Genomic DNA, 26,764 nt, shown 5'->3' on the forward strand with positions numbered 1-26,764 from the left:
GTTGGGAAAAAAAAAAGTTACCAACCTGTTAAGTGGTACTTGCATATCTTCACCCGAGACCTACCAATACAGAGCATGACAACAGGAAACTGCCTTACTTCTACCTAACTTCTGTGCTAAATACATTTCCTGAAGGCTAAAACAATCTCTCAAAACAAGATTAAAAGTCACATTAAGATGGACAAAACCCCAACTTCTCTGAATGCATGGTATGGCTAACAGTGCCATTCTTTCTACACAGCTCCCACATGAGGGTAATAGTAATATTTAGTACCTCTTTGAAGCTGCTTGTGCTGTTCTAAGTACAGTGCTAACATTAACTGATAAAGCTTCAAACAACCTCTGCTAAGTGTGGTGGGGAGTAATTAGCATCCTTCTCCAGCACAGTTTGAAATAGCTTGTCCAGACTCATAAAACAAAGGACTGGCAAAACTAGAGATAGTGTCTGGATTTTTTTTTTTTTTTTCCTATTTCCACCCTAGTGGTCTCAAAAACAAAGGTAAAATAACATCTCTGTGGCTGTGAATAGTAGCCAGTGGGTCTGCAGGTTCATCCGTTTTAATTCCAGGATCAAAGCACAATCAGTAGTCTTAGGTGCCAGAATAATTCTGAACACACAAAACCATTGCTGCTTTCCGACTACTACATGCTGCACAGCACTAAAACCATCACATTTCAGATCTCAGTTGTTTTTTGGAAGATGAGGGCACGAGAGACAAACATGCAGTTTGTATATGACAGGAAGTCAATGTAAGTTCCTTCAAGGGAGCTTATCAGTCTGCCATGCATTTCTAGCTGACCATTATCTGGCTACAGTACAGTTGTTATGAGTCAGTCCATTCAGGTAGTTATGACAAATAGTTTAGAGAGAGATTTCTGGCTATTTATTCCTATTTAGCAAAACTGTGAAAACAAGAAAGATAAGAGGCACACCCTTCCTCACTCCCTGCATCACCATGTGATCAGCAAGGGAAACAGCAAACAGCCTGTGAAACAGCCGATCTATACTGCAGTCACAGCAATGATCATGCACAGCAGTGATGGCAACTCACACAAAGGTACCTGGATCTAGCTTGCATACCCATGTCAGCTAAGTGACAGAAACACAATACAGTTCAGTGCCGGCTGCAAAATGTGCCCAGGAAGCTGAGGGGTTGCCTTGGTGCCATAATGGCATTGCTAAAAGCAATCGAGTGCACTATAGCTACACTGTAGTGGCTATTTTCAGAGGTGGTGCGCAGGAGTACCTGCCACTAGAAAGAAAAAGGGGAAGACCAGAATGTTTTACACCACAGAACCCTTAACAACAGGGCTGAAAAACGTATTTTTAATTCCCATTAAAAAAAAAAAGCACAGAAACTAGTGTATCGAAGGAGGATTTGATTCAGAAAGGTTCTGAAGTAATCTGGTTTAGAGACCCTTTAATATAGGTTAAGCTGAAGGACACCATCAAACCCTGTGTAAAAATGGCCCCACTTGTTCTTCTCTGAACAGGCATGAGGGATAGTGAAGCCCAACAGATGGGGCAATTAAGTGAGGGAAAGATCTCATAGTCACATGTGGGAGTGCCAGATACATGATCATGAGAACATCGCATATGAACTGGTAGTGCACTGTTTTGCTTTTGTTAGCAGACACTGTCAAAAACCAGGAAACACCCAATCCACAACTTAGGTTTGACAGTGATATTGCTCTCAGCTTATTTTCTTTCCACATTAAAATGTATATGGCCTTGCAGGAAGAAAGCTAATTGCTACACAAATGTGCCTCTCCCCCGGGATCCCCATATTTCTGTTCACAGTAGGATGAGAGATCCTTCAGCTTCCATTTCAACTCTCTACCTGCCCATGGGCACAGCCACACTGCAATCTTCATGCATTGCACAGAGAAAAATGGGTTGGTTTTACTAGCAGCAGCCTAACTGCAAAGACATACAGCTCACCTAGGCTTATTTATGTTTCGGTGCAAAATGAATAGTCTGCCATACCATAATCTAGTGTGCAGGTGCACCACCCTTTGCTGTATTGCAACAGAGATTATTCTAGAATTTACTCAAGGTTTACCACACCAACAGCATAAGAGGACACATTATTACCTTCTGACATAAAATAAGGGATCCTGAACCTTCCTTCAAGAACTCGTTGCCTCAGTATGGGGAGTGTTGGTCCATCAAAAGGTAATGCTCCGCAGACCAAAACATAAAGAACTACACCCATGCTCTGTAAGAAAGATAATATTCATTTCATTTTTCAAGCTACAAGCAAAGTCTCTGAGGTTGGCTAGCCAAATCCTGTCACAGAAAAAATTAAAATTAGAAAACAGAAACAGGAAATTTATACAAAAAGGAGTTAGATTTCTGAAGATCCCTAAACATTAAGAACACTCCGCTAACCCAAAATGGCTAGGCTTGCAGTACCTTGTGCTGATAAGCAGGTAAGCTGAAGTGTAATGGGTTAGAGACTCTGGCTGCTAGCAGGAAGCTCCACGCAGATGACTGAATGATACCTGAAAAGTGAGTCCCAACTTCAGGTGAGAATTAGAGATACTTTTATTAATCTCAATGTTGTTCAAACAAAAACAAACCTCAGACAGCAGCCGCTCAAAATAAGAAATTGTAACCTTTTACATTTACCAATTTGCAAAAGCCTGGGTAAGAGGCACACTGGTAACTTCATGAACAGTCAGCTTCAACTGATAATTCTGCACGGCTGTGTGAAGTGCTGAGCATGAGGGATTATTTAATATTAGCAAGAGGAGACAATCTGGGCAAGAGCTGTCCTCCAACTGCCAGACTCATTTTCAAAAGTATGCAAGTTAATTGGCACTGCAAGTGGAAATAGTCTTGCAGTATATGCCAAAAAAATACAGCACCACACTAGATGAAATAACCACACCAGACCCTCATGCTAATCAGCTGGCATAGATAGATAGCCACAGCACTGGATTTCTCAAGGGGAAAAAGCAGGCATTCAACAGTCACCTTATAACTTTGTAAATACACAGAGATTTTAAAATTAAATATATATTTTAGAAGTCACTTTGTTCATTCCTTAACCTGTCAAAAACTGAACTGTGCATTGTTGCATTCCTCCTGCAAGCTTAGCACTTTCAGCAGACCTATTCTGTGATTGGATGTTGCAATAAGACACAGAATCCTTAACTCATCTCGAAGATAAGATGATGATTTTATCTTAAATATAAACACATGTGCACTTCTCTGTGGGCAGGCAGATTCTGTTAACGATTTAGGATCTTAAATATTTAAAGAATATTTACCAAAGTTCAGAGATTCACTTCTGACATTCAAACAGTGCCTGTGCTACTTGAAACAGTAAGCATAGCTGAGGCCTACTGTATGTCTATTTAGCAGTTACTAAAGGTTCAGAAAAGCAGTAGCCTTTTTAAAAAAAAATGTAAAAAAAAAATAAAGAAAATCTATCTAGCTACATATATACGTGTATGTATATAGAGATACACATGCATACACACAAATATATGTATCTAAACCACAGTTTTTACTTGTTAATGCAATTAGCTTAATTTAAATTAGATTAGCAGCTGAAAGGTAACTTTGCATGAAATGAACTGCCCTGTTCGCATGACAGGCTCTGACCAAATTGTCAGTGCCTGTGTTGTTACGCTATGTGCAACATTATCACTGCAAACCTGATTCCAGAGCACAGAGTGCCAAATTGTACTGTCTCTGGTTGCTTTACGGTTTGAATCCATCATTGTAAGTACCAGAATACTAAAATTAAAAAACAAACAAACAAAAAAACCCCAAACAAAACCAAATTAGGAATGAAAAGCAGTCTCTGACCATGCGTGAAGGGTGCACAGAACTTCTTCAGTTTGTTTTAGTCCCTTTTCCATTGCATGAGTGTGGGTTGCGCTCTCTATCCTCTTCCATTGGAGTAATTAGTACACATGGAGACACACCGATTGAAAAACATGCCACATTTGTGGCACAAATGTGCTTGTTTCCAGCTCAAAGAGCAAAGCAGTCATCATCTCTATGTTTCAGTGGCTCAGAATCCCTTTTAACCTCATCAAGAGCTTACAGCCTTAGAAGTTCAGTTCCCACTTAACACACAAGAGACTAAATGCACTGAAAAACACAAAGTTCATGCATTCAAGTCAGGAGAGCTTTTGAGGAGCTACAGTTTTTCCTCTAGTGGGCTAAACATACACCTACAGTGTATATTTAATAGCCAGATAGGTAACTTCAATTCCATTCAATGTTAAGAGCTATTTTATGACACTCAAGAAATAAAGCTGAAGAGGAACAGCTTGTCTGCAGCTTAAGAAAAATCAAAAGACAATTCCTTTGTTACAGCTTCCTAAAAGTTGACTTGATTCCAGTTAAAAAAAGAATAATGATACCCAGATATCCAGCTGGGGTCCCTCGTATTGCTGTCCTTCAAAGACTTCTGGGGCTGCATATGGTGGGCTTCCACACCATGTCGTCAGAGGCTCACCACTCTTATAGAAATTTCCAAATCCAAAATCTGTTGAGAAATTAAGGGGAAAGTCACTCCAAACTCCAGTTGCATGACAAAGAATAACTCCATGCATGGACTAAGCTCAAAAGCTCACTTTCATTTATGAAGGGCTCTATCACAAATCCTTTTATCAGTACTCCCACTGAAAATATTTATTGGGATGCTGACTGTCCTATACTGCTATTTTCATGACAACTACATAGTTATTAAAACACTCTGCAAAACTTCACAACCTGTAGGAGTTTTGAGTAAACTTCTGCCAGTTTGCTAAATCCAAATTTATAAACAGCTATCACTAAAATTCAACAAACAGAAAATCATGCATATATATGAGCTTATTTACTTGCCAAGAGATATCTGAGATTTTGTGAGTTTTCTTTAGGTGCTCTCTAGCCTTGGATACACAACAAATTTTGACAACAAAAGCATCAACTTTGGAGATGGGAGGAAGGAACTCTGCCAAAAGCAACAAGCATGGGAAAACACAAAACCTTTTGCTAGGAAGGAAACTCTGCTACTGGGATTGTCTACAGCCCTTTACAATCTACAACTGAAATCTACCATTCCACAAGTAAGCAATTCTTTTAAATGTTTCTTTTTATGGCTTAATATGGGACCAGATGTGGGTCCCAGGGGACTTCAGTATTAGTCACCATTTGTAATAATCTAGTAGTGAAAAGCAAAATGACAGCCACTTTTGCATAGAGACATAAAGTCAGAGTCTGATACAATTTTTGTTTTTAGCTTCCCCTGTTGCTGCTCTCCTAGGTTGCCTTTTTTTTTTTTTTACTAGAACAATACAGCAACCAACATTAATATTGAGGAAGCTGGCTTAATGACTGAACTGAAACTGATTATTTTAAAAATGCAGAATTTCAGGTGGCTGCTACCACTCCCGGGTGCTCCAATCTGTAGCTCTCTTGCCTTCCACTCCACTCTTCCCAGTGTCTTTGTAGCTCTTCACAGCCCAGATCCTCCAGTTCCTCTTATATCCTGCCATCACTCTCACTCCCTTTGCTTAGTTCATACACCATTTGCTTTAGCATTCTTTACTGCTCCTGCCAGGATCCTAGTAGTCCTTCCTACATCCACTCAGATACCTATTCGGAATACACTCCTTCCATGACACTCCTCAGTATTAATATACAAGGCTCTTTATTCATCAGGCTTTTAATAAAAGCCATTGGAGCACAGTGTTTGGATACACCTGTTCATACCATGAATCAAAATACTTGCTCCACTGAAGTCTAGTGGACTTTTCTCAAGGAATTCAATGAAGCTAACATTTTTTCCTGTTGCTCCCAGCATTACTGCTCTGTACTGCTTAGTTCTCTATTCCACTTGTCTTACAGGCCACCCTGTATGTTCTCTGTGACAACAAATGCTGTTAATACTAAAGCAAAGGAGGAGAAGTTCTCAAGGAGAGAGATCCAAATATTCTTTGGATTTAAGGCTTTCAGGCAAACTGGCTTCAATTCACTAACTGGTCAGCTGTATCTCCGAAGGAAATACAGAATGGAGGATTGGCAAGTGACATGCAAAGACTGTCAAGCACTGCAACATTGTTTACGTTCATCACTGGTCTACTCCTGTGTGAACAATGATTTAACTGCTCCCTGCCACTTTTTCCACACTGGAGTAAACTATGCAGTAGAAGGTTACAGAAGGTGTTTCTTTTCTTCAGGTGATAATGCTTTTACCCTTGTAGCTAAGCAGGCTCCTGCAGAGTAATACTGCATGCTGGTGTGACTCAAGGAATCCTGTGAAAGTCAACAGTGTTGATAAACAGTAATCAGGCTGTTGATTTAGTACTATCAAGCACCGAATGCCTCAGAGGTATGTTAATACAACGTGGCACTGATCAGTAGATAGCAAAACTGATAAACACTGTGGTTAGCAGACACAGTACAGGCACTGCTGGTCCCACTCCATTTACTTCTATTTGTACAGGTTGTGTTACTCAGAGGAAAGAGCCTGGCTCTCTCATCATACATCATGAGCTATAAAACCACAAGAGAACCCTCAGAATCAAAGCAATACAGAGATATTAAACAAAAACTTACCAGGCTTAGATAAAGTTAACCTGGAGTTGTTTTAGAGAAGCGGTATGGAAATTGAATCAGACTACTTACACCGAGCTTAACAGTAAAGGTATTTGGTTGCTTTCCTAACAGGACAGGAGAGCTCCAGCAGTTCTTTTAACAGAACTCTTCCTGCAACATACATCAAAAATAAACATAGGTGGAAGAAGCAGTTTTGGGAACACCAGAACTGAAGAGGCTTTTAGAGCATTTTTTTTTCCTTCTGTCTTCCAAGATTTTACTTAGCATGTAATAAGTATAGAATAGTTTGGGTTGGAAGGGACCTTTAAAGGTCATCTAGTCCAACACCCCATGCAATAAACAGGGAGATCTTCAACTAGATCAGGTTGCTCAGAGCCCTATCCAACCTGGCCTTGCATATTTCCAGGGATGGGGCATCTACCACCTCTCTGGGCAACCTGTTCCAGCATTTCAACACTTTCACTGTAAAAAAACTTCTTCCTTATATCTAGTCTAAATCTACCCTCTTTTAGTTTAAAACCACTCCCCCTCATCCTGTTGTAACAGGCCCTACTAAAAAGTTTGTCCCCATCTTTCTTAGAAGCCCCCTTTAAGTACTGAAAGGCCACAATAAGGTCTCCCTGCAGCTTTCTCTTCTCCAGGCTGAACAACCCAAAGTCTCTCAGCCTGTCCGCATAGGAGACATGTTCTATCCCTCTGATCATTTTTGTGGCTCCTTCTGCAACTGTTTCCACAGGTTAAGACATACCACCCACTCCTTTAACATCTATACATGAACCTGCAGGAACGTTTTTGCCTTTTGAGGTTCCTGCTCTGTCAAATTTGGTTATGGGCAAGCTACAGGTTCAAAAGTGATCTGGGAAACATACACAAACAGCATGATCTCATAGGCCTTTTGGCTGATTTCATTAATTCTTTTAACTACAAGGTCACTAAAGATTTCAGCAAGAAATCTACAAGACTTAAGAAAGAGATTTCAAGTCTTTGTGTACCACTGGTTAATTCTTATTACAAAGACTGCCTCTTTAATACCTTCCTTATCTCTCCTTCCTTACTGCACCGTGCTGCTGACTCTCCATTGTGTTAAACAGTACCACTAATAAAAGCAGATATTTTCACTTGTCTTTAATGAAATGAGCTAATTAGTAATAATATAGAATCAAGACTATGCAACTATCCAGCTCTCAGTATGGAAATCTCTACAGTGGGTAACATGCACTGTAAGGTAATAAAACCAGTCACTATTCCATTTAGCAGCAATTACTGGACGACATTCATAATATAAACTGGCCCTTTTTACATACCTTGTGTTGCTGGTCCATTTGATTCAGGTATGTAACTGGTGACTGTAGGTCAGCCACAGTTACACACACACAAATCAATGTCATTCTGTCCTCATTTTATTCTGTTTTCTAAAGATCACTTGTGGTAATCTTGAAGGAACAGCTAGACAGAGCAATCTAAATGTCTAACCTCAATTACACCAGTTCTCAGCGGTGTTCTTCCACAAAAAATGCATCTTTAGAAATATTTTGCAACATACATAAAGCAGCTCTTTGTATTTAGGTATTTCAAGGTATTGATTATGGAATTTGTGTCTCTTATGAGGGGTTTTAGGGTGTGAAACAGCATACCACTTTTACAGGTGAGGACACTGGAACAGAGAATTTAATAGACTAGCCCAAGTTCAAGTAACAAATCAGTGACTGATCCAGGCCAGGGCCAAGCATAAGTGCCTGGTCATTCTTGAAACAACAAATAGAAACCAGTCACTCTCTGCTGAAAACTTTTGCTTCAACATTTCCGCAGCCTGAAATTCGATGCTGTAATTCTGCTGTAAACTTTCTGCCACCTTTAATGTGCATCACATGCTCTGGGCACATCTCAGTCCAGTGACCCAAATACATCAGGGTATAAGGAGAAGTGCCAAGTCTCATTTCCTTTTGTAAGCATTGGTCTTACCTGTTTTTCCCTCAGTTGTAACTATACAGTCACTACTCTGTACATACTTCAATCACTGTCTCAACAACTGATCAGAAATTGCCTTTTCTTTTAAATAAACTAGTCATTCTGTGAAATCGTATTACAGAGATTTCTGAATTTGCTATCATAAAAGACCAAGTCTAAAAATAAGCAGGATACTCCTATCAGGCTAGTCCATGACTGGATGATAAAGATACTGGCTTAATTAGCAACAGCAACAAGGTCGTGTTGAAAACATAGGAAAATGGGCTGCATCTACTTTCAACTACCTGACCACACACCTGAAGCTTCTAGGTCTAACCTAGAGCCACCAAAAGACTGCTCTTTATTTGTCTAGACCCCTTAAAAAAACTAGGCCAGGGGTTGAGCCCATTACAGATAATTCCATACTGGGCTGTCAAAAACTTTTCCCAGGTTGCACTAACCCTGCAATTATCCACCCAGAAAAACCTCTACTTTGGATCTGCAGGTACCCTGAAAACTCAGTCTTGCTTCACAGACAAATGAGCAGGTAACTGCTCTGGCTCCTTGTACACTCCAGGTAAAGTACAGTAACTCTACTGCAATGACAAGAGCTAAATCTCTCTGGTGCCAGTAACTCCCAAGCCATTCTCGTAATTCTTGCAGGGAAAAAAAGTATCCATTCTTTATCTGTCCTGGAAGTGATCCCAAAGTGCCTCAGTGCAGCTACACAGGACATAGTCCCAGAGACAGCTGACAATTGCACAAACAGTAACTGCACCATTTGCTGCAGGAACCCTTGTGTGCAGATAAAGCCTAAGCATAGGAGTAATTTCGGGACACCCACTTCCAGTATGCAGCAGAGAGAGTATGGAATAGAATATTACTGCTCTTTTCTGGAAAGTTCAACACACCTGTTGAGATGGGATTTGCAAAGTCATTATAAAGGGCTAACAATAATAGCAACATGTTAAAGTCCGTAGAAACTTGGCATGTCAATTCCTCTACAACAAAAATTCTGCAAAGATTCAGGTCCTTAACACTCCATGAATAAGATCTGCTTACAGTAATTCAATCCATGGAGCTCTTCAGTGTCACCCACAGTTGTAGAATTAATCCTTTTTACTTGTAATCTCAAACTAACCATAACCTTTTTTTGCATTCACACAAAGCAGGAATAGGTGTATCTCTTAGATCCTTGCAGTTTTACCTTTTTCCCTTCCTCCCCAAAATGCTTTTGTTCTGAATGAGTAAATCTGTTCTAGGAAAGCTGATTTGGTCATTAGATAGCCTTGTCATCCTCCCTTCAAGACTAGAACTACAGGACTTATCTGACATCAAATCTGCTAAAATGATCCTAGTGATAAATAAGGAGCTGCAGCCCATGGCTTCAGTCTGGAAGAAAAAATTCATGAGAATCTACTGAATAAAGAGGATGATCAGAGCCTTCAGACTTAAGCAAACTGCTTGGTAAAGGGACTCTAGGGCATAAATAACTTCAAAAACATTATACTTCATGATTTATCTTAACAGATTTGATTTAGAATCACCTTCTAGGGCAGCACAGTAGTATTTGGTAGATCAATTACTTAAAAATCTGACTAGAAATTTGAGGGCTTTTTAAAAGATAAACCCTAGTTCACATACGAATGATTGAGTTTGCTGGAAACAGTGACTGATTAAATCAGATCTACAATCACTATAGCTCCTTAGAGATTTATGTATCTGTGTCCTGACTGCTAATGATGAGCTGTCATTTTTGTGATGACACACGATACTCTTATCCCTCATCTATTTTTGCATTGTCAACAATCAGACTGGAAACTTAAGACAGACAAATATTTAAGCTTCATTCTACCCTTTTAACCCAATGTCCCTAAATTAATGTTGTATTCCAGATAATTAACATACTTTGTTACATGACAATACCTTACACTACTCTAAATAGCTGGTACAGGTGGAACTCTCAAGAGGTTAAATCCCCAACATCAGTCCAAGGTCACTGTATTAGCTCAAAGTCAGAAAATCAGATACCCAATCTCACAGCAATGAACTTCTGGGACTTGTCCCTAATCAAAGAAGAGCCCCACTGCCTATGAGTAAGAAGGCTACGATGCCAGAAAGACTATTTGGAGGTCAAACTACACACAAGATCCACAAGTGTCATGTTCTGCAAGCACACAGAATGCCCAGCAGTTGCATGAACGGTTACACAATGGCTTCCTGGCATGTCACCATACTCTGGAGGTGCATACGGCCAAGGTCAGCTCAGATTTCAAATCTACATAGGAAACACTGAATATAACATTCATGCTATCCTTCCTTTTACATCATCCTCCAGTTCCGAAACAACTGCAACTTCAGCTGTAATAAGAGGGCGAAACAACAAAATATTCTACCAAAAAAATCCCACAATCGCTGTATGTCATCTGCCTTTTTCCTATCACAGCTAGACTTTTGTTGTGAATTTTTTTCATTCTCTTTGAGGAGACTTTTCTTCACACATAATTGGCTTGGCAACCTTGACGATACTTCAGGAGACATGAAGCAATTTCTTCTCTCAGAAGCATTCTGCCATCTGTGTAGGTGTCATTAAGTCTGATCTCTCCCTTCACTTATCTTGAATTTGTCACGATTTTCAACATCCTCTTAGTACTGCAGATAAATATCAATCTTCATCTCGGAACTACAGCTCCTACTCGGGTGCCACCCTCAAATCTTTGTACCAGATTCACAAATACATGTACATATATTTGTAAGCATAGCTATAGAAAGCATGACCTGCTTGGAAATACACAAGATTGCAGTTCCTAAGAAAGTGAAACTCTTTGCCTATCCAGACTGGATTTAAAGTTAGCTCTTTAGTAAATGTGAACATGTGAAAGCCACTTCAAAAAGAAACATGAACAAATCTGAACAGCAAAAGACAGAACAGAGTCTTAAGTATGACTGATCAACGTAAAAGAAGCTTCAGATTTGTGTTACAATTAGGATTTGTGGTTTTTTTACTATTATCTTTACATGCTTCATTTCATAACACATAATAGTTTTATTTATGGTTACCAAAAGTAGCTCAAGAGCAAGGACATCTTAGAACTGAATATAGCATGATCCTTGCAAGGCTGTTACCTTTGCCCCCTATCTCAGCAATAGAATTACAGAACTTACACTGTTGAGGCAGTGCTTCACTGGGTAGAACAGCAGCAATTTGCTTGCTTCTGATGGTCTTGTGACAGCGTAGATGATTAAGTTTTATCAGGCAAATCCATGAATGAAAGGTCTATAAATTGATACTAGAAGGGACAGCCAAGGATGCACTCTGTATAAGCACCAAGACAACAATACTAGCTGCTGGGGTTTGGGGGTAGGGACAAGCACAAGGGGAATAGGCTGCAGAAAATGGCCAGCCTGGTTTACTCTCCCTGTCACCGCTAGATGGATCTGACAGAGTACGGAATTCCTGATGAGTCTGTGTGCCTTATCTAGGAGTATGTCTTATAAACCTGGAAAATGGTTCCTTCTTCTGTCTTTGATCTGCAGTTCTAAAACGTTAATTTCTTCCCTTTTTCATGGGCAGGGAACACCAGTATCCTTCAAGTTATGAATTTCTGCTGAAAAAATAGCATGCATTGATAATACAAAGGACAGTAAGAGCCAGATACCTACTAATTCATACTGGACTTTGTCATGTAACATAGAACTTAAAAACAGTGCTGCATATTTCAGCAATCTGCTCTTATCTTTAGAAATCGAATTATATTCTGTTGTTGGACAAAATAATTACCTGTGCAGGGAGATCAACGTTATTTGTTAGGGTACATAAATTATTATGGTTACCTCTTTTTGTTTCCATTATGCTTTCTACGCTTATATCTTCAAATGACATTAAACCATTTCTTAAGAACTCAAGAATTGATAGCATCCATGAAAACCATTTCAAAGAAAAAGTTCAGGATTTAGATAGGTTATTGGATGCTTGGTCCATTGGGCTTCCTCAATTTTTAATTATTGCACTGTCAGTTTAGTTGTCCCACTTTTTGGAGTGTTAGAATGGCCAGGATTCAATTAAGACAAAACAATCGCTAGTCTCTCATTCTCTCTTCCCCCTGCCACCTTGTTTCTACTTTGCAATTGCTGATCTACCATAATCATTCTGGATCAAAGGTAATCGTTTTTAACCTAAGAACACTGTTAAGATTTCTTATTCCAGAGAAACAGATTTTAAGAACATGACTGATGTTTAAGGGCAAAATGTGCCAGTCCTCAAAAAAACATATGCCAGCTACAGAATTCTAAAAGGACTGAAATTGGACTCATTACTAGAGGACTGAGATTATATAATGGAGTGATATTCTTAAGATTTGCCTGAATCTGCACGTTAAAAAAACCCAATCATTTGCAGCATTGTGTTCAGTTGAATAAACTCTGTCTTTGTGCAATCTGCAAATATTGGCTCTCAACGTTTGCAGTATTTTGTTTCTCAATCTCATTACCCCCTTTAGAATAATCTTGAATTTAGAAGGTATAATTTTTTGAACATACATCATTTAAATGGAATGTTTTCCCATTAAAAATGGAAACAGACTAAGATTTCAGACCAGTTTGCAATTTGAGAAATGGAAGCTCCCTGCCAGAGCCACTGCAACTTCTGCAGTGCATCTAGCAATATGAGGTAGTCTCTAATTTGTACAACTAAAAATCCTTTAGAAGGGATACTAGCTTCAGAGCTATAATTAATCCATTCTTCTAAAATTACCAACAGAATTCAATCTGCCTGGCTTCATGGAGCCACATGGATCTTTTGTTATAATAGTAATATGAGCAAAGGAGAGATACTGAGCTACTCAGGAGAAAGGTACTGATAAAGGAAAGGTATGAGTGTGTTAGAAACAAACCTGACCCACTTCATGAACTGAATGCTGATCAGCCAGTTCTGACGTCAATGCATATTTTACTGTCCACCAGCAAGACAAACTAGCACTACAACCTACTTCAAAATAACAGTCTCTCCTACCTGATCTGGTTCAAACACAGTAGCTTTACCATCAAGATGGCATGATTTCTGCAGACATCTATAAGGCATCTTAATCTGGCAGTTTTGTGGGGCTGGAAGTATACAGAGAAAAGCTCACTATTCCATCCTCAATTCAAAGCTGTATTTAATTTTCACAAATGCACAGATATTTCACTGTACAGACAATGAACAAGTTTTGTTTGATGACAGCATAGCGTATCAGTGACCAGTAACTGAAATCCAGCCTTTATGATCCCTTCAAAAACCAGCAAAATGTAAAGGGTACATGAACAATCCAGCTATTGACAGGGAATAACTTTGAGAAGAACAAAGGTTTACCTTGCTAGTGCTAAAAACAAATTCAACATCAAACCTGATGGAGTCTGCCTGGTATGGCATTCTTCAGCCACAACCTTCTCAGTGGATGACATTTTATCTGATTAATACCTTCTTTTATGTTACTTGTGCTAAAATATAAGTTTGAGGCTTTTGCTCCCAACTACCTAGCATCTTCTAGAAAATAGTCTATCAAAGCTCTCACCTCAAGATCTTTATGCATCCTCCCTTTCTTGTCCAGTTACTAAGACTGAAAACAAAGATCCTTTGAATTATATCTATCCTCTTCCTTTTAGAGCAATATTAACACAAAACTATTAAATTTCAGTCCAGCCTCCTTGTTTAAGCATAAAAGATGGCAGTCTCATCAGCTCACAGCTTTAAGAACACTAATTTTTGAATCTTAAGTTTATTCTGGTAGCTGAAATACAGAGGTAACTTTACGCACATTTCTGAATTTGACTAAAAATGTTGTATTCTTAAACAGTAAAAGCTTCAATAAAAGTTTTAGAAACATCAGAATGAATCAAGAGGTCCACTGGAAGTTAGGAAGAGCCTGGAATGGCCACGAGTACCTATGTGGATTCCATAGCCGCTTGGAGTGATCAGCAAGGGACAGCCCTGCACATAGTGCTGGGGCCCAATGCAAACACTGACACTGCAGAGCTTTCTGTCAAAATAATTCATCAGTTACTGTGTTGTTTTTCAATTCCTAGATTAATTCGAATTAGAGAGTAATTCTAGCTATCAGAGGTGGGATCCTGGCTGCCCTGTGTTCTTCCACAGTTTGATAAATGATCCACTGGAAAGACACTGTTCTCAGGGATCTGCACAGCACCAGATAACTCCAAAATCACTGATAAACCATTCTGTGGAATTCATCATCTACCTGCTTTACAGAGAAAAATAAAACAACTGACTCAGCACAAATCAGTACAAAGTTTCTAGCAGTCATAACTTTCCTCCAGCTACTTTATCACCAAAGCTGCATAAGGGAATTGCTATCAATCTTGACAAAGACACATGAAAGAATCAGACTGTATGAATCACCACCAATTATTGTGATCATTTACATACAGTTCACCTGTAATTAACTTTTTGTAATACAGAGGTAGAACACAAGAGCAGCTAAGAGGAGGAAAGAGACAGCAGCAGCTGATGGAATCTAGTAACTACCTTTTTTTTTTTAACTACCAATATTTTTATTTGAGTCCCTGGAGAACCTATGCACTGAAATTCCCCGTGACAGAACAGTTCATGTCTCTAACCTTTCTTCGGTTATCGGGTCTCCTGAGATGCCTTTGAAGTAGTGTTTTTGTGAGTCTGTGTCACACTTGCACTGCAGTGTTCAGGGAGGCAGGGAACTTGCATCCCTGCAGTGCTAAGGACATCCATGAAAGGAATACCTCTGAATACGGCCCCATTCCAGCACAGTTGAGGCCCCTGACGAGTTCTGAAAAACTATGCCAGGCTGAACGTGACAAGCTACAGTGCAAAACACTGACGTGGAGGAAGAGAAATTAGAAGGGATGGAATGTGGTGGTGGAAATGGGGAGAAGAGCAGCTGATCAGAAGATGAGGAAAGAAAGCACACATGAACAACAGCACAAAAATTCCCTTATATTTAGTTCAGTTACTCATAGTAAATGGGGTCCATGTGACTTGCAGCCCTTAGACACAGTAATTACTGAAGCCATGCGTTGCCCTGGTAGATACAGTTTTATGCCTGTCATAAATCTCCAGGTGCTATGATTGTCAGTAGCTGCTAGAAATAAATGCAAGTTTGAAATCAGAAATGAGAAAAGTGAAAATACTCTACAAACAGTAGTGCTGATGAACCCACTAAATTAAAGCTCAAAGTACCAAAACACTTTCACTGTCAAATTCACAGCCTTATTACCAACAGCTGTGAGCAAACAGTGCGGGTGTCCCTGTTAGTTTTCAGAATTTTGAGACATCACCACAAATTCAATCTCAATATTACTAGTTATTATACTTGGGCCACTTCATTATAAAGTCCAGACATCATCTCCATCCCAAACTGTTTCTTTAGCCTTCTTCAGGTATCAAATGCCCTAAATAAGAACTGCATCTTCCTGCTACAACAGTTGCAAAACCCTTTTACTTCATCTGATGATAGCTTTTAGTATTTTTACAGTTTAACTTTAGTACAAAAGCCCACAACAGAATATAGAGAAAATTAAAAGATAACCATGAACAGTTTAATATCAAATTAAATGAAAGAGGCTACTGCAAAAACTCTGCTATTCATTTATATAAAGTGTTAAGTAACACTTTTTACAGCTTTTCTCAACCTGCTGCAAAATTCCCACACTGAGATGCTAAAGGGCCATGAAATACAGAGAACATGCCAAAGAGCAGATTAATAGGCTTCCCTCTCTAGCTTCAGAGAATTTGTTTTCCACATTGTTCCTTCTGCCAAAAAAACCCACCTTACATTCAGATTTGATAACAAACAGTAGCCTAATACTCTTATGAAAATCATGGTTCTGGAACGCACATAGCTGTACTTTCCTTTTCCTCAAATTTGATTGATCTGTCACCTAACCTTTCTGTAAACTCTTAAACCATGTGAAAAAGATGCTAGAGGTGGAAAGGTGGTGGTAAAGGAATGAAGAAGTGAATGTTTTAAATGTACAGACAAAACCAAAGGTCAATACAAAAGCAACAAACATATCCAGTACCTGAGACAGCTACTCCATTAATATATACATTGATAAGAAATCCTTCTTATTCCATCAGCAAAATTCCATTTCATAGGCAAAGATAACCTATGTTGTTGGGTTTTTTTGGTTTTGTTTTGTTTTTTATAGCAATGACTACAGGCTCCTTTTCCCTGAGTTTAAGGAGGATAAAATTCTTGCTGAAGAAATAATTTTCATCTCAAAGGTGAATGCTCATTTTAAATGATTGTGTAGATTTCCCGTTCTGATAAAGATGAATTGAAAGGATTTAAAAGATTTTTCCTGAGGGTGAAGTTAATCCCCAGAATTAATTGCCCAGTCTTCCCAATGTTTGCTGTAGTATTGCAGAGAAAGAGTCGAATCTTTATGACACAGATGCTAACCAGTTAAACAGGTGTTAACTTTTCCTTTTAAACCTTTAAGGACATTGTCTTTGTACTCCATAGACAAAAAGGAGTGCATCTTTTAGAGAGCTGCTGGCACATTTAATACTTTTCTGCAATTTTATCCTTACAGAAAGCATTAAAGATCAAGATACGTTTTCAGTTCATCCATTTCAGAAATACCAGAGGAAATTCAAGGGTAAAATAATCCAGCAGTGATCTACAACTCAGAAATGTTTTATCCCTTTACCTTTCTCAGCCTGATTGGCTATCTATTCACACTTCATTCCCAGAAGTAGGAAGCTTACTCCTATACAAACCAGCTTCTTACAGCAGTTGGCCTTCCTTTCTGGCTCCCGTATTATTGATGACTGAAGTTCAGTAGTCCCCCAAATCAAGATGTTATCTAGCTTTACCATTTCAAGTGTCACTGGGCTAAAGTCAGTATGGAGGGATTAATGGAATTGTAATGAGTTGACAGCTCCCAAAATGATTTCCTTTCTAGCAACATCTGCTGTGTCTAAATTTATAATTAAAATGAAATCATGCATGCAAAAAGAATAAAATCAATAAGCTTCCATTTTGAGTTTTTCTAATGTTGAAAGAAGTTATTTGATCAACTCTGTTTTAACCTGAACATCTGGCAGCATTATAGATACGTTATGACACCCACAAAAAGTGACTATAACTCTAAAAATCATTTCCCTTTCCCTGAAAGTATAATAGAGCTAATCTAGGAATTATTTTAACTACATGTACTGTGATATCCCTAATGCAAAAATATTACATGTATTACTACTCTGATTTTCTGTACCTTAAGCACAGCAGGATATCCTAGGCAGCAACAATTGAATTACTGGAACGGCCTTCATAAAAATAAGGTGTTACTGAATACCATCTGTATTCTGAGTACCTGCTATTTTGATATTCATGTTGTTGTCAAGCAAAAGATTTTCAGCCTTCAGGTCACGGTGAACAATCTTTCGACCATGGCAATACTCCACTGCCGAGAGGATCTGCCAGAATTTGCGCCTGGCCTCAGACTCACTTAGACGGCCATGGCTGGCAAGGTAATCTGTTAAAATAAAGCAGGTTTAAATGGATTAGACAGCAAGAAACAACTCTGAAACTAAATAATTTATCTCAAATAATTAGCACTAGGAAACTCAAAAAGTATTTCAGCCAATCTCAGTTTTCACCCTCCCCTCCAAAAGAATGGAAAAAAGAGTAAGAAAAAGCTGCTGTATAGTGAAACACTACTCTCTGTTCCTTCTTTTATAGTTACCTGACTATTCTGATAAATATTTTCATATAACACAACTCCTGTGGAATGGGTAATACTTGGAATAACTGGCTTCACCATCATGAGGTAATTAAAGCTTTAGCCTTTTATCAGTTCATGCAAGCTTCACTCCACACTTCCCCCTCTGAAGCCTCAACAGAGGCTGTGTGGTGGCTAAAAGTACCCATCAAGTACCCATCCTGACCTCTGTCTTCATTGCATCACAAGCAGAAAGAACATTTTGTTTTCATATTTGATTACGTTGTAAAAACTAACATTAGCCCTAAAACAAATGATAACTCTGAAACCGAAGACTTCATTTATCCTCAGGAACAAAAACAAGTGAAGCAGCAGCTGTGTGAGTCTTGACAGAAACAGCTTCTATAGCCAATTCTATTCTTTCTCTTACGAGGCATAAAATCAAAGAATCAACTGTTAGGATGGTTTCAGAATTGCCTTCAACGTCCTACAAAGAATGCAGTTAACGGCCAAGGCGGAGCAAATGCATATAGATATTGTACCCAGTGATCACAAGCCAGGGCTGAGCATATACACACGTAGCAATCTCCAACCACTTGCTGCATCACAACTAGTACTGAAGATAAACAAAAAACAGTGAGCAGGAACTAAACTGCTGGAGCTGCCGCCAGCCCCTCCTAATTATCATTTATAGAGACAGTCCCATGAACAGGAATCATCATTTACAGACCAGCTGACATAAACATTTCTGTCTGAATTCAGTTAGCAGGTTAAACCAGCTGCTTCCGCAAGTTGAAAAGTGCACATGATGTAATGGAGGTTTTGAGCCTACTTCTGTTTATTTATAAGAATCTCTGACAAAATCCATAAGTAAAATGATTAATCGTATCTTCTAAGCTAGTTATGTAATCTTAGTGATCCAAAAAGAATCGTCTTGCCCATCACAATGCCAAAGCAGAATACCTGGCTTTATTAGGTTGTGGTTTGTTTTTTTTTAATAAAACATTGTTTATGGGCTTTATAGGTGCTTGCAAGATTTTAATTTAAGCTTTTCTGCTTGCTTTATACCAATTTGCTTCTACTTGGAGGGGTGTCCAGTACACCTGGAATTGACTGCCCCAGGGGTCACACACAGCCCCACCATTTGCCATGGACTAATCCAGACTGCACTGGAAAAAGGTGAAGCTCTGGAACACCTGCAGTACGTTGATGACATCATCGTATGGGGCGACACAGCAGAAGAAGTTTTTGAGAAAGGGAAGAAAATAATCCAAATCCTTCTGAAAGCCAGTTTTGCCATAAATGAAAGTAAGGTCAAGGGACCCACACAGGAGATCCAGTTTTTAGGAAAAAAAAAAAAAAGCAAGATGGACATCATCAGATCCCAATGGATGTGATCAACAAAATAGCAGCTTTGTCTCCACCGACCAATAAAAAGGAAACACAGGCCTTCTTAGGTGTTGTGGGTTTTTGGAGAATGCATATTCCAAATTACAGTCTGATTGTAAGCCCTCTCTATCAAGTGGCCTGGAAGAAGAATGATTTTAGATGGGGCCCTGAGCAACAACAAGCCTTTGAACAAATTAAACGTGAGATTGTTCACGCAGTAGCCCTTGGGCCAGTCCTGACAGGACAAGATGTTAAAAATGTGCTCTACATCACAGCCAGGGAGAATGGCCCTACCTGGGGTCTCTGGCAAAAAGCACCAGGGGAGACCCGAGGCCAGCCCCTGGGGGTTTAGAATCAGGGATATCGAGGATCCGAAGCTTGCTATACTCCAACTAAGAAAGAGATGTTGGCCACATATGAAGGAGTTTGAGGTGCCTCGGAAGTGGTTGGTACTGAAACACAGCTCCTCTTAGCAGCCCGACTGCCAGTGCTGGGCTGGACATTCAAAGGGAGGGTCTCCTCTACACATCATGCAACTGATGCCACGTGGAGCAAGCGGGTTGCACTGATCACACAATAGGCTCTCATAGGAAACCCTGGTAGCCCAGGAATTTTAGAAGTGATCACAGACTGGCCAGAAGGCAAAGATTTTAGAATGTCACCAGAGGAGGAGGTGATGCATGCTGAAGAGGCCCTACTGTACAATAAACTGTCAGAAAATGAGAAGCAATATGCCCTGTTCACTGACAGGTCCTGTTGCATTGTGGGAAAACATCAGAGGTGGAAGGCTGCTGTATAGAGTCCTATACAACAAGTCGCAGAAACTGCTGAAGGCGAAGGTGAATCGAGTCAGTTTGCAGAGGTGAAAGCCATCCAGCTGGCTTTAAACATTGCTAAAAGAGAAAACTGGCCAGTGCTCTATCTCTATACTGACTCATGGATGGTGGCAAATGCCCTGTGGGGGTGGTTACAGCAACAGAAGCAGAGCAACTAGCAGCACAGAGGTAAACCCATTTGGGCTGCCGCACTGTGGCAAGATACCGCGTCCCAGTTAGAGAATCTGGTTGTAAAAGTATGTCACGTAGATGTTCACATACCCAAGAGTCGGGCCACTGAAGAACATCAAACCAACCAGCAGGTGGATCGGGCCACCAAGATTGAAGTGGCTCAGATGGATCTGGACTGGCAACATAAGGGTGAGCTATTTATGGCTCGGTGGGCCCATGACACCTCAGGCCATCAGGGAAGAGATGCAACATACAGATGGGCTCGCGATCAAGGGGTGGACTTGACCATGGATACTATCGTGCAAGTTATCCATGAATGTGAAACATGCTGCAATTAAGCAAGCCAAGTGGTTAAAGCCCCTGTGGTATGGAGGGAGGTGGCTGAAATACAAACATGGGGAGGCCTAGCAGATTGACTATATCACACTCCCACAAACCCACCAAGGCAAGCGCCACGTGCTCACAATGGTGGAAGCAACCACTGGATGGCTGGGAACATATCCTGTGCCCCATGCCACTGCCTGGAACACTATCCTGGGCCTTGAAAAGCAGGTCTTGTGGTGACACAGCACCCCAGAAGGAACTGAGTCAGGCAACGGGACTCATTTCCGAAACAACCTCATAGACACCTGAGCCAAAGAGCATGGCATTGAGTGGGTATATCACATCCCCTATCATGCAACAGCATCCAGGAAAGTCAAACGATACAATGGGCTGTTAAAGACTAGATTGAGAGCAATGGGGGGGTGGAACCTTCAAACATTGGGATACACATTTAGCAAAAGCCACTTGGTTAGTCAACACCGGAGGATCTGCCAATCAGGGTGGCCCTGCCCAATCAGAACTTTTGCATCCTATAGAAGGGGATAAAGCCCCTATCATGCACATTAAAAATATGTTAGGGAAGACAGTCTGGGTTACTCCTGCCTCAGGCAAACGCAAACTCATTCATGGGATTGCTTTTGCTCAAGGACCTGGGTGCACTTGGTGGGTGATGCTAAAAGATGGGGAAGTCCAATGTGTGCCTCAAGGGGATTTGATTTTAGGTGAGAATAGCCAGAATTAAATTGTATTATGTTAGTTGCTATATAACCCTGCCACTGTATGTTATCAGCACTATAATTGTTATATGCTATATCCATGGTACTACAGTAAGAATCACTTAGATCAAGCAAAGATGGACTTTGATAAAACTGAGCGAAGCGCAGTAGTGATGAAACCAGAACTGACTTCAGCATGCAACAATCCAATGTTGTGCACCATCCTCCTGCTGCGCCCAATGTCACCCGCTCACCATACTGCACTGAAGCCTGATCCTGCTCTGCTGACTGAGAGGACTTTGCACCATCCCTCCTGCCCATAAAGACTGGTATGACAGTTGGAGCCCGAAGTCAGGGACTAAATGAACTCAATGAACTTTTTATAAACATGGCCCATAAACTAAGGGAATGATATCTCTGTGTGTGTGTACATATATATGTGATACATGTATATCTATCTCAAAGGATGGAAAAGGTGATGATGATTTACTAGGTTGTAATGGAAAGTATGGGACCTGAGCATGACATAGATGGTATAGAATAAGGGGTGGATACTGTCCTGGTTTTGGCTGAGATAGAGTTAATTTTCTTCCTAGTAGCTGATGTAGTGCTATGTTTTGGGTTCAGTACAGGAAGAATGGTGATAACACACTGATGGTTTCAGTTGTTGCCAAGTAATGTTTAAGTCAAGGATTTTTCAGCTTCTCATGCCCAGCCAGCAAGAAGGCTAGAAGGGCACAAGAAGTTGGAAGAGGACACAGCCAGGGCAGCTGACTCAAACTGGCCAAAGGGATATTACATACCATGTGACATCATGTCTAGTATATAAACTGGGAGGAGTAAGGCTGGGAGGGATCACAGCTCTGGAACTAACTGGGTGTCAATCAGCAGGTGGTGAGCAATTGCATTATGCATCACTTCTTTTGTATATGCCAATTCCTTTATTATTATTATTGTAATTTTATTATTGTTATTACTATCATTATTAGTTTCTTCCTTTTTGTTCTATTAAACTGTTCTTATATCAACCCACAAGTTTTACTTCCCCACCCCCCCCCATTTTCTCCCCCATCCCACTTGGGGGGATGGGGCAGGGGGCACGAGTGAGCAGCTGCGTGGTGCTTAGTTGCTGGCTGTGGTTAAACCATGACACCAGAGGCAGCCTGAGCAGCTCACATTAAGCACACTCTAAAACCTGAAAATACATTTCCAGTAAAATTTCACCGATGGTGCACTTCTGCTTCATTATTACTACAGATAAGGACAAAGAAATACGTTGTTCAGGAGGAGGGGGCACAGACCCACCCACAAGCCATGAGAATTTTTTCAAATATTCAGAAACACATTTAAAAAAATTATTTGTTGTTAGATTGCATAAAACTGACCATTTCACTGACCTTGCATTCTTATACATCCTGAGTTCTCCACTGCCACTTGGGTCACTAGACTACACTGCCATTAAGTGCTCCAGACAGTGTCATATTGATTATCAAAGTGACCTATGAATTATATTTTCACTCATACAGTTTAAATAAACAAATGCAATCATTAATAACACCATCTTCTTAATATGCTCAGTAAAACAGGCTTATTTCAAAGATGTTTTATAGGGGCATTATTTAGGCAAAAGTTCTATACCCCATTACTGAGGTAACTTAACTTTGTTTTACTTGTGGTGGGATTGAAAGGATTTCATGTACTGCTGCTACCACCTCCCAAACACATTTTGCAAGCACAGAGATGGCTGCTCCTGTGCCATCTGAAGCAGCAGACAAGAGATCTCAGTTGCAGTATACTTATTTCAGCATCCCTCAAAAAACATTTTTAAGCAAAGCACATTAGATCTGATCTCTGGAACCTGCACAACTGAAAACTCTCCTCAGAGCTTCTAGCCTACCTAAGTCTTAATACACTGTCAGCTGGTTTAACTTGGCAAAGCCCAAGAACAAACAAAAGCCTAGCAGTAAGGGGAGATCATAATATTTGCAAGCTAAATATCATTCAGTCACAAAATGACTGACAAATCATATGATATCAAGGTGAAGTCAGATATCAAAGGCACAAACTAAATTACACTGAATGCAAGCCAGCTCTTTAAGCTGTTAATCCATCATTTGTTAGCAATGCAGCAAACAAGTTGATGAATCCAAGCTGTCATTTGCTTTTATGGCTCTAGCCTGTCAGGACTTATTTAAAGATTCCAAACCACCTTGGCCTTAAGAATTCCACGAAGTCTAGTAGTTTGCATGGAACAGGTCATTTATTTTGAAATACACCTTGTAATGAACGGGTTAACTTTGTTCATGAAATCGCATGTGGAGGTAGGGATATTCTTCACTTATCTAAGACCATGAGTACCGATGATTAGCATATGTAGAGAAACGTTTACAGAGCATGAATGGGACTTGAGTCACCTAAAGAACAGCTGAGGAAGACTTGGCCTTCATCCCAACAACCACCAGAAGGCAAATTACGACCACTTAACACCTGATGGCACAAGATACCGAAGATACCAGCCAGCCTTCACGTATCAGGGACTAAAAAGACTGTATAAATAAAGAGGCTCTTCCCCTGTTTGGGTGCGAGCTTGTGGCGGAGCACTGTCTCCCCGGCCGCCCAGCGCTGTTTTGCTCTTTTATCGCTTGCTAATAAATTCGATCTTTTATTTAATACAAATTGGCTCCTCCAATTTGTCACGAGCCTCTATAACAAACTTGGTGCCGTGACTCGGATCCAGGTTCTTTGGTGCGGACCCTTGCAAGCGGGGAGGCGCCCTATCCCCGGATAGCCCCGTCTTGAAGAGGTGCCGCCGCCATACCCTGGACCCACGAACCCCTCTAAATTATGATAACTGAGCAAAAGAACCTGCAGGACCCCTTAAATTTTGTGCACGAAGACCAAACGAAGACCCCGGGAGCGGGTGAGTATATAAAGCGTGAGCCGTTTGGTTGGGGTGGTTATCCCGAGGTGCGATTGTGTGAGAGGTCTCTCTCAGATCACACGAGTGCGGACCCTCCAGTAGTGCAGTTCTCGTAGCCCGCGAGGGAGCGAGTCACGACCGAGGGGAAGTGAGTGTGAGTGTGGATAAAGGCACCTCGGAAGATGGGACAGAGGAAAAGCAAGCCCTCTGGACCCATGGGGATGGGGAAGGGAAATAAGTTACCAGACATACCCCCGGACAGTCCCCTAAGCCTGATGTTAAGATATTGAGACAGTTCACCAAGGAGAAAGGATAGGTCTAAGGAAAAAGATGATTAGTTATTGTATTGAGATTTGGGGTGGAAAACCTCTCAGCAATCCTCATATACTCTCGCCTGTGTTCGGGTCCTCTGAGGATTGGGTGTGTCAACAATTAAATATATGGGTAAACAATAAGAGACCACCAGCCAGCCCAGAGGAAAGTGAATATGCTGCCTTATGGATTTCCCAATCCTGGGAAATGTCATTCCTCTTTGCCTTAAGAGAAAACAGACCAGATAAACCTCGAAAAGATGATGAGGACCCCCTTTGGCCCCCTTCCTATGTCCCTCAGGCCCCTCCTCCTCAGGACCCACTCCAAGGCCAGGAAATAGCCCAGGCCCAGGAAGGGTCAGATTCGGAACCTGATTCCCCGACCCCGGCACCCCCTCCCAGAAGGTCTGCACGTAATAGAATAAGGCAAGGAGAGGAAAGATTGTTTCCTCTTTGGGAAATTTTAGTGCCTGGGGGGGATGGACAGGGGGGACCGGGAACGGGGTATGTGGCAGTTCCCCTTAATACAGGGGATGTAAGGGAATTTAAGAAGGAAATGGGGAATCTGTTAGATGATCCCCTGGGGGTAGCCAAAAGGTTGGATCAATTCTTGGGACTGAATTTGTACACGTGGGATGAATTACAGTCTATCCTGGGCATATTATTTACCGTAGAAGAAAGGGACAAGATTAGGGGGGCTGGGATGAGACTGTGGGACCAGCAACATCAGGCTGGCCCAGCGACGGATCAAAAATGGCCCTTAAATAGGCCAAACTGGAATAATCAGGATCCGGCTCACAGGAAAAAGATGAGACCCCAATGGAATGGCTTGATTGAACCATTTGAGGTGGTTATTAAGAACCCAGAGATTCCAGTGAGAGTTAAACAATATCCCTTATCTAATGAAGGGAGAAGGGGACTAAAACCTGAGATTAAAAGACTATTGGGAAAGGGGGTACTCGAACCCTGCATGTCCCCTTTTAATACCCCGATTTTACCAGTAAAAAAAATCCGATGGTAGCTATCGGTTGGTGCATGACCTAAGGGAAATCAATAAACGGACTGTCAACCGGTTCCCGGTAGTGGCAAACCCACACACCCTGCTGAGTCAATTGGGACCCGAGAACCAATGGTATAGCGTAATAGATCTTAAGGATGCATTCTAGTCATGCCCTCTAAAGGAGGAATGTAGAGATTATTTTGCCTTCGAGTGGGAAGACCCAGACACTCATAGGAGACAGCAGTTAAGGTGGACTGTACTCCCCCAGGAGTTTACAGAATCCCCAAACTTATTTGGACAAGCCCTAGAACGGGTTCTACGGGAATACCAACTGCAGGATGGGGTCGTACTAATACAGTATGTGGATGACTTATTGTTAGCAGGAGAAAATCAAGAAACAGTCAGAAAAGAAAGCATACGGTTGTTAAATTTCTTGGGCCTTCAAGGCCTCAAGGTATCACGGCCAAAACTACAGTTTGTGGAAAAGGAGGTGAAATATTTAGGACACTGGATAAGCAAGGGGACTAAGAAGTTAGACCCCGAACAAATTTTATCACTGAAAGCCCCGAGGAGTAAACAACAGATTAGACAATTGTTGGGGCTATTTGGGTATTGTAGGCAGTGGATTGAAAACTTTAGTGCAAAAGCACGATTTTTGTATCAAAAGTTAACTATGGATGGGTTGCTTAAATGGACCCCGGAGGATGAAGAGAGATTAGAGAGTCTCAAGGCTGATCTAGTTAACGCCCCTGTCTTGAGTCTGCCTGATGTGAGGAGACCCTTTTATTTATTTGTGGCCACTGAGGAGGGGACAGCATACGGAGTTTTAACCCAGGAGCAGGCAGGGAAAAAGAAACCTGTAGGGTATATTTCCAAATTATTAGACCCC

At 40.8% G+C, this 26,764-nt stretch overlaps 1 protein-coding gene across 4 annotated transcripts in view; it reads right to left on the reverse strand.

Moving 5' to 3' along the window:
* Positions 1-26,764, reverse strand: part of SIK2 (salt inducible kinase 2) — a 69,395-nt gene that overhangs the window by 16,192 nt on the left and 26,439 nt on the right. For all 4 annotated transcript variants that reach the window (XM_030021808.1, XM_030021807.2, XM_030021806.2 and 1 more), the window contains 3 exons: positions 17,861-18,022; positions 4,384-4,508; positions 2,096-2,219 (listed from right to left, as the gene is read on the reverse strand). In XM_030021808.1, the coding sequence (XP_029877668.1) occupies positions 2,096-2,219; positions 4,384-4,508; positions 17,861-18,022 (411 nt within the window). The remainder of the gene's footprint in view (positions 1-2,095; positions 2,220-4,383; positions 4,509-17,860; positions 18,023-26,764) is intronic.

The sequence above is a fragment of the Aquila chrysaetos genome, chromosome 8 (genome assembly GCF_900496995.4).
Source record: "Aquila chrysaetos chrysaetos chromosome 8, bAquChr1.4, whole genome shotgun sequence".
NCBI classification, from domain to species: domain Eukaryota; kingdom Metazoa; phylum Chordata; class Aves; order Accipitriformes; family Accipitridae; genus Aquila; species Aquila chrysaetos.